Consider the following 9,259-nt stretch of genomic DNA (forward strand, 5'->3'; position numbering starts at 1 on the left):
CGTAGTAAATAATTTTGCTCAAACCATTTAATATGTTTTCTACAGCACTATTTATTTTGTTTTCATGCCATTCATTTTTGTTCTCATCATTAATTATAAGTGAAATGTCATCTGCAAATAACACGCACTTATTCTGAATTATTATCGGCAAGTCGTTGATATGTAGAAGAAGAGCAATGGTCCTAAAATGCTGCCTTGTGGCACATTGCACTTGTTTCACAAATAGGTTGGTGCCACGGGCAGCGCGTTTTCTTAGAGCATGTCTGATCGTGCTCGTTAATCAGTATGTAGATGAATGATCAGGCATACTTGTTGATGGTAGCCCCTTCAGAATGAACTGGCAGGGCAGTAGCTAGGCTAGCTAGCGACGGTGTGCAGCATGAGTAAAGCTAGCCGGTGCGAGGGAGGACGCGCCGCGCAACGCGTACGTGGCGCTGGCGCTGGCGCGCTGCTGGCGCTGCTGCAGCCGCTGGCGGCGCTGTGGCGCTGCTGGCGGCGCGGGCCCCCGCGAGTCGCGCGCGCTCCGCCTCGCTCGTGCCGCTGCATCCGCGCCCGCCCTCCTACGACAGGTCAGTACGCAAGTGCCCTTAATCTGACTTTCACCTTAATCGGTTCAGCCGTCTTCAGATCAACTGTAACAGGAACAATAAGATGTATTTAGTGTCGCGCGTTAGTCGCGGCTAGCAGGCGTGTTCGCGAGTCGCGTGGAGCTGATGAGGCCGCCACGGCCGCTGTTGTGTACTTACAGTGGGTGGGCGCGCCGCGTCGCCGCCTGCTGCGTTACCTACGTTATCAAGATATACTATAAGGAGAAAAATGTGAAAAAGGCACAAATAGACAGCTGTTGAGTGTTTGTCTGCAGTGCGGGCTACGACTACCAGAAGATGCCGCGGACCACCTACAGGAACGGGCGCATCGTCGTGCTGAGCCCGTCGCGCGCCTGACGCACTGCCGCCGCGTGCTGCCCGGGGCGCCTGGCGCGGCGCATCGGCGTCGGCGCGTGCGAGCCACAACTAACAAGCTCAAGAGACATTACCAATACTAACTAGAACTTGTGTTCATTTGTTTTTATAATTGATAAGTATAAGAGTACTCGCATACTGCAGAATAAACCGACAGCTGGCCCGATGCGATGGTGAGAAAAAAAATCGTGAATTCAATTCAAGGTTTCAGTCTGATACCGGCCAAATAGCTGATCTCTGTTATGTGTAAGTCGTGGTAGCCTAGTGGGTAAAGAACCAACCTCTCGAGTATGAGGGTGTGGGTTCGATTCCAGTTCAGGCAAGTACCAATGCAACTATTCTAAGTTGGTATGTACCTACTTTCTAAGTATATCTTGGACACCAGTGGCTGATAAAAAGGACCTGGACTTTATAGTCTGAAATCACGAACCCGCATTCAGCAAGCGTGGTGATTAATGTTCAATCCTTCTCCGTGTGAGAGGAGGCCTGTGCCCAGCTGTAGGACGATAAAAAGGCTGTAACAGTAACAGTTATGTGCTTATTTATACTAATTTATGAGCCCGACTGAAAGCCTGCAGTGTGCGGGTTCTCTAAATATAATTTGTGGTCCATCATTTACTTTAAGAGTTAGGGAGTAGGTACCTAGGTATCATTTATGTAATTAGATAATCATTATTTTAAATCCTTAATTGTAATGAATGATCAATGTAACATAAGTAGGTATGTCTAGTCTTACTTATTTAGGATCAATAAGTACCTATTTTATTTAAGTTTAAGTTAAGAACATTATACAACGTGTAACGTTAAATGCCGATCAGAATCAGTTGAACCACTGTCTGACATAGAATAAAATCTTTGGCTTATGTTTAAACACCACCCAAAAAAGTACCTATTTTACCACCAAAAAAATTCTAAACGGTTACCAAAATGGATAAATGGTCACCAAATAACGTTTCCAAAAATATTATTAGATAAAACCATTTTTTCTTATTATTGACTACAAAAAAAAATTATGGACGCCTTTAAAATACACTTTAGACCAAATATTATATATTGTCACTACTTAGATGTTACCAATTATGTAATACCATGACTCCTAATTTGGTCATTTTTGTTAGACTAAAAAAGCTAACGATCGCTAGAATATTTCCTAAATACCAATTAATATACTAGGGTTCCCAAACTTACGTCGCTTATTTATTGTTATATGAATTTGTGTGTAACTCAGTGCGTTTAAAATGTAAGCACGCAACATGCAGCAAGCATGGCTTCTTCACGGCTCGGCGCTGCGGCTCCGGCGGTCCCATGCGAGCTTATCGTCGCAGATGGTTTTCATGCTCACCACCGCAGCTTCGGCTTGCTGGCCGGCTCCGCCGGCTCACTCAGCGGCGGCGAGCGCTGCAACTACCTGCGCCTCAGCTCGCATGGGACCGCCTCGCCCCTCCGCGCCTACGCGGTTTTGAATTGCACTCTAGGGGTAGGGCAGACAAGACTACGTGGAGTCGGTTTTGCAGCGATTCGTTTTCGTCACTAACTTTGATTTTTGGTAGTAATATTAATCTTTTAGTTGGATAGAATTTGGTGACCATTAATCCATTTTGGAAACCAAAATAATATGTGTGCGAGATTTGCGATTTTTCTGATGTTATTTTATTTTTTGGATCATAATATTATATACTTTAGTGCCCTTTTAATAAAGTCAATTTATTTTTTTTGGAGTTGTTTATTTTATTTGGTGCCTCAGCCTAGAGTCTTAAAAATATTTTTGGTGACCGCCTAAATTATACCCAAAATGTTTATTCAAATAATACTACAATACAATAGTCCCGACAAGGACATCGGAACATCAGGGCCGTCAGGCCGTGCTAACTCCGCGTGTACTCAGCTTTTACAAACTTACCTAATTATTTCTCTCTATTACTAAAAATCTACAGACTAGGATAAAAATAATGAAACGAATAATAATTTGGTTGCTTATATTGTTGGTAGCGCCATCTATATATTATCTCACGGACTACGTCCACGCATCCAAATAATGTAATAGTACTGCGTTTGACTAAATTCAAACGAGCGATGCTACCCCCTCCCCTGTTTCCCGCTCCTGTTCTGTTCCGCACGCCTGGCGAGTGAGAGTGACACGCGCTCGCGCTCCGTGGCTCCAAATTGCTGTAACCGCCTGGAAGTAAACGCATCGCCGAGAAGAAGTACTCGTGCTTCTCCCGTGTCGCATGTCCTACTGTAGGATAGCGAATTATTGTGATAATCCGCCCGCGGGTGTGAACGTGACTATTGTGTTGTGTGATCGGGAAGACCGCCGCCTGCCGCCATCTTGTGAAGCCCAACGTTGGAGAGCCAGGTACGCGTGCATATCCTTAATTGCCTACACATCGCTCGTTCTCTTCTTGGCGATAACCAGCCATCCTCCAACCAAATACAGTCCACTTAAATCTTTTAGTATTTTGCGTTTATTTCCAAACCAATTGTGTTCAATACAATTTTTTTTACCTAAGTGTGACTAAAATAAATGGTTTGGGGTGTCTGAGCGTCAGTCACGGTAAAGATGGATATGTTACTGTAAAACCCGAACTATGGTAAATCCTAAGTTTTACAGTAAAACCTAAGATTTACCGACATGAGTTGGTAAATGTAAGAATTAATTATGAAGTTATGATTTTTTCGGACTATTACTATTCGAATTCAGTACATGCTAGGTTTTACATCCACATCTACATCCCCAAAACTTTTATTAATACAACTTCGAAATCAAAATCATTTAAATAGGTAGTTAGAATTGTTTTATTCCTAAAACCAATATTTACCAGTCCACATTGGTAAAACCTAGCATTTACTGAATTCGAATAGTAATAGTCGGAAAAAATCCTACCTTTATAATAAATACTTACCATAGTTCGGGTTTTTACAGTAACAGATATATTAAGCTGTGCTTCAGTGCATCTCACGTTACTCGTTGTAGTCTGGTTGGTAAAAATGAGCGAATCCACTTACGTACCTAGTAACTATTATAGTAAGTAATCTAAGGACTTATGAAGGATAACAAATGCTGAATTTGCGGGAATTTTAAAGGATTAGGAAAATAAATAGGTACCCTTTCAGGGTAGAGGCCGATCATGAACTTTTAATTTCAACTTGTATTTTAATTGTGTTATTTTTACCCTGGGCTTACCTATTGTTTTACTTGTGATTAGATTTTTTATTTGAGATTTTTATCGATTTTGTCGTTCCGCTCCCCAGCGTAAGCTCCAAAAGCCCTTACGTAGACCGGCGTGTGGCGTGGGTCGGGTCACATCACAAACAAACAATAAGGGTATTCCCACGAAGCGCCGGCAGCGGCCATTGTAAGGGATTGAGCGCGAGCGCGGCGAGCGGCGCGGCGCCGCGCGGCTCCGCACCGCGCCGCGCTCTTACATTTTCCGTGCTCTTACGGCCGCTGCCGGCCGCTGCTCTTTCAGTGGGAATTGACCCTAAGGCGCGTGACGACGACGCGACGCTCGCGTCAGCAGCAGTATGCGCATTGTGCTAACACTGCTAACTCGCTCAACTGCCGTAGCTTAAGTCACATGTTGGAAAGTAGGTTTAGTATCTGTTTGAGATTGCTTGCTATGAGGAAAGGTATTTGAAAATTGTAATTATAAAGCTAACTTTGTTGTAGTACTTATGTGAATAAATAATAATACACTATAATGAATAGTTCAACATTTATTCGTTCATATTACACATGAAATTGAAAGTGTCCGCACCGTGACGCGGGTTCCCGCTAGAGACTGTGCAAAAATATATAACTGGTGCAGGCGCGGGCGATCCCCACGATACATCTTTACAACAAACGTTATGTATACATATAGCTATAGTAATAAGAATATCTATTTGTTATATTATCAACAAAATATTAGATCAGAAGTGAGGGTGCGTCCGCCCCGCTCTGCCTCCCGCCTCTACTACATCACACCATGATATGACATCGCGATCTATCATATACTTAAACACAGATATCTCAATATGATACACTCTGACTTAACTAGGAGATAGCAACAGCGCGCGGCAACAGAAGCGACAGCCGCCTTGCACGACTCGACTAATAGTGGGACGTCACGAGCGCAGTGACCCCGCACATATATTATATATTACTGCCTAACGAATACTGGAACGTTTTGCCTACTCGTGGAACATTTTGTACGCAAGACAGAGTAGAGCGCGTGAGCCGGGGTCGCTTATCTGTAGGCGGGCGCGGCGGGCGCCGCCTCCGCCAGGAAGGGGTTGCTGGGCCGCGGCGCCGGCGCCCCGCCCGGCACGCCCAGCGAGTCCGCGCCGCTGTAGCTCTGCAACACATCATACGCGACTTCTACACCAATCCACTTTACAACGAATCGTGGACCCGTGTTCCTCTGTTTTAGTAGTCGGTAGGTACTGGCAGAGAGTATAAAAATCTGAATCTACATATAAGTAGGTATGTATAAAGTTTTGCTAAGAGGTATCCGGTTGCCCAGGTAACTGGATCGAGGGGAGATCAGAGAGGCAGTCGCCCCATGTAAAATCTAACTGCATGCACCCATCTATGCTGCAAGCCAAACTCAACAGGGTTAAGAAAAGTAAGGAAGAAAAAATAGCGTCAATACAATTTTTGTCAGACTGGAAATCATCAGCAGAGAATTCAAGAGTGTCTGTTAATAGTGATTCGAGTGGTACGTCATAGTACCTGCGTGGCGCCGTAGGAGTCGTGATGCGCCAGGTCGGCCAGGCGCGTGGAGGACAGCGCGCGCGGCAGCGGGTTGGAGGGCACGCCGTGCGGCGCCAGCACGCCCGCCTCCGCCACGGCGCGCGCCTCGTCCGGCGCGCGCGCGCCCGCCGCGTCCGCGCCGCCGCGGAAGTTGATGAAGGCGAAGGCGGCCAGCACCACGGTGCACAGCAGCCCGTAGCCCGCGAAGGTGCGCGTGGTGCCCCAGCGCGCCACGGCCGCGCCGCCCAGCACGGCGCCGCAGCCGCGGCCCAGGCCGTGGTGCAGGCCCTGCAGCACGCCCTGCGCCGACGAGCGCAGCCGCGGCGGCGCGCCGTGCGCGATGTACGAGCAGCACGCGGCCCACACGGCGGCGTGCGTCACGCCCTGCACGAACTCGAAGGGCAGCACCCACCAGGGGTCGCTCAGCCACGCGATGTACAGGAAGCGCAGCACGTTGCCGGCCAGCCCCAGGCACAGCACCTGCCACCGATGTGCTTTGTACCGCACTTCTATCTTATGGTTTATATTCGCTTTAGCAAACTAAAATGTTCTCAAACTGCAACCTTTCGCCTACATGTATGCACATGATACGCTAAATCCCCAAGCAAGGACCGGCCACATCTGGCTAAATTTATTTTCATTCTCTTATCTTCGGTTAGAACTAGGTGTAGCCAGTTCATTATAGCGCCTAGGACTAGGTATGGTAGGATACGACTGTGAAAAAAATATCGAGTTGTTTTTTTTTTATACATTGTATATAAATTATTCTATAGCAACAGGCTGTCAAACTTCTTAGTAGTACATCGTTCATACCTACTGTTCAGTGTAAGGTACACATCCTGCGGCTTGCCATTCTAAAATAACGAAAGTTAGCAGTCGCCGATTCTCGATCCATTTCTAAATAGGTTTTGTATTGCAAAGCATTTGGGTTTCGATTAAAGACGGCCTGCTACGTGACTTTATAATGTAAGTACCGTTTAATAATCTCTATCCAGATGTTACGGAAATAACGTTTTTTCTGGCACTTTTATTATTGTGTACAAAATGTTCGAGTCTGATGTCCTTACACAATATTATTATCATATCTTTACCTTTACGTGTCCCATAAGCTTAAAGCTAAAGCTGAAGAAGTAGGCGAATATTTCCGAGATGTGGTTGATGACGGACGCCACTCCGAACAGCGTCGGGGATCCACCGATATCCTGGAACAGGTTCAGCAGTGAGACACGTTGTCCGCGGCAGGCGCTCTCCTGAGGCCGCGGCACGTACCTGCAGGTGCCAGAACAGGAAGGTGAAGATGAGGCCGATGCCGAAGCCCATGAACCAGGCCACGAACAGGAACGAGGCCGCCTTCACGTTCTGGAACTGGCGCAGCACCGTCACCCACTCCGGCATCTCGCGCGTCGTCTGCGCGAACACCTGCGCACATCACACCGCGCTACAGATGCCGCATGCTGTATTCATTACCTAGCTGTACATATGGTATGAACTAATAACTAATAAGTCAATATCTGCAGTTTATAGTCTGCGCATCGATCGATCCTAAGGTTAAGCAGATGATGTTTTAATAGATGTAAAGCATAGGAATAGTAGGTGTAGGTGCGCTTGGCCTGTTCGAGCACGGGCTGGCGCGGCGCGGGCGCGCTGGTGTCCAGCCCCGGCAGCTGCAGCTGCTCGGCCAGCTGCTGCTGCAGCTTCTCCTCGTGCGTGGGCTCGGCGGGCGCGGCCGGCGCCACCGGCTCCGCCGCCGCGAACTCGTACTTGAACCTGATCTGTGCCCCGACATTTACAACACAATTATAGCTAGTCACACATTTGACTTCTATATACTATTTCAAAATAAATCTATAATAGTCTGGTAAGTTTATCGGCCTTTCTATCCTCCATCCATGGATTTGAGAAATTGACCAAGAAAATGTTACCTACCACACTGGCCAATAGCGAGGTACCATGCCTGACACCTTACAAAATACTGACCCGACCGTCAATCCGTCCCCCCAGAGACATTGGAATGTGCACTAGGCACAAAACCTAGAAGGTAGTTACAATAAAATTATACCTAAAGAATTTTGTACGTTTTGATATTATGAAGCAAACCTGAGTGGCAGTAATGAGAGCGGCTCCCATGAGCACGGAGAAGGTCGCGAAGCAGATGGTGTAGTTCTTCTCGAAGCGCTGCGGGCCGCCGCACGGGTGCGAGCTGAACGCCGTGCTGTGGTCCAGCGCGATGCCCACGAAGAACATGGCCAGCCCCCAGCCCAGCGAGCCGAACATGCGCTGGTGGCCGTACCTGCCGCCAATACACCGAAACATGTACATATGTAACGCCATCCCAGTGGACGGTGCCGGGCGCTGCGTCGGTCACCTGTCGGCGTCCTCGCCCAGCAGCGTGATGACGGCGGAGTCGGCCAGCGTGATGGCCGGCGCGCTGAAGAACTCCCCGATGACCACGAGCAGCAGCAGCAGGAAGAACGTCTTCTGGATGTCGGGCGTGCGGTACACGATGAAGGAGTGCAGCGGCGTCACCCAGTCGCCGTTGGCCTTGGGGTCGTAGTTGAGCGCGTCGCTGACGGGCAGCGGCGAGCCTCGCGGCCGGCGCCCGGCGGCCGCGGAAGCGCGCGTGGTGCTGGGGCCAGTCCTCGTCGTAGCGCGGCTCCGTCAGGTTGTACGCGCTCGCGTTCAGCGGATGCACGCAGGACACCGCGCCCGGCTGCACCCAGCTCAGCGGCAGCGTGAACACGATCCACGCGCCCAGCGACGCCAGCAGCAGCGTGCGCCCTTTCTGCCAGCGGTCGGCGAGGCCGCCCCAGAACGGTGCCGAGAGGAACTCCACGAAGGGCGCGTGCCGATGAGCAGCCCGCACTGGCCTGCATTCATGCCCATCTGCTTGAAGTACACGCCCATCAGCGGGAACAGCGAGCCGAACGCCGAGTAGAAGAAGAAGTAGAACGTCTTGACAGTGAGCAGCTCAGTCCACGGCGCCGCGCCGCACACCAGCTCCAGCACATCGCTGCGCCGCGCACCTTGTGCGTCGCATCCTTCGGCGCTGGGTACCTGCGGACGTGTACATACGTATATATAGTAGGCGCTATTGCCACACCGACTCACCAATATCAACATTTTTCAATTTTAGAGGTAGGCCTTGTCCATACTCTTCTACTTCTGACGGTGTTGAGCCGCCTACATCCCATCTCGACCTTCGTGTGCTTTGATGTCATCTTCCATCTCTGTGACTCATAGAATGATTTCTTGTTTGTACGTGAGAAATACTGTTTGCTTGAACGCTCTACTCTGAAGAACAGGGCCCAATTCTCCTAATTTTACTTAAGCGACATACGATTCACGTTCGACTGAGATCTAATCCCGACTCAATTACGATTGAAACGTATGTGGCATTCCGCAATTTTTTCTTTGAAATAAACATGTCTATCCTTTTCTGTCATTCAATAATGAATCAATTTGTCTGCAAATGATTTACGATTGCAATATGATTGTAGAGCAAACTACCGTATAGACCAAAATCACCAAAATAGCAGACCAATCGCAAACCAATCGAATGTCG

General features: G+C 48.5%; 1 protein-coding gene and 1 long non-coding RNA gene across 2 annotated transcripts; one reads left to right on the forward strand and one right to left on the reverse strand.

Moving 5' to 3' along the window:
* Nucleotides 1-404: 404 nt before the first annotated feature.
* On the forward strand, nucleotides 405-2,035 carry LOC135117119 (uncharacterized). The gene is made up of 2 exons (XR_010276658.1): nucleotides 405-569; nucleotides 863-2,035. It is a non-coding gene; the product is annotated as an uncharacterized LOC135117119 (long non-coding RNA).
* Nucleotides 2,036-4,664: 2,629 nt separating this feature from the next.
* LOC135117137 (major facilitator superfamily domain-containing protein 6-like) lies at nucleotides 4,665-8,922 on the reverse strand. Its single transcript, XM_064035604.1, is given in 11 exon segments — nucleotides 4,665-5,299; nucleotides 5,677-6,177; nucleotides 6,789-6,899; nucleotides 6,967-7,116; nucleotides 7,302-7,469; nucleotides 7,795-7,987; nucleotides 8,063-8,281; nucleotides 8,283-8,541; nucleotides 8,544-8,711; nucleotides 8,714-8,751; nucleotides 8,882-8,922. Coding segments are annotated over 11 exon segments (1,956 nt in total). The 3' UTR covers nucleotides 4,665-5,191.
* Between the last annotated feature and the right edge of the window lie 337 nt (nucleotides 8,923-9,259).

This window comes from Helicoverpa armigera, chromosome 7 (assembly GCF_030705265.1).
Source record: "Helicoverpa armigera isolate CAAS_96S chromosome 7, ASM3070526v1, whole genome shotgun sequence".
Lineage (NCBI taxonomy): Eukaryota > Metazoa > Arthropoda > Insecta > Lepidoptera > Noctuidae > Helicoverpa > Helicoverpa armigera.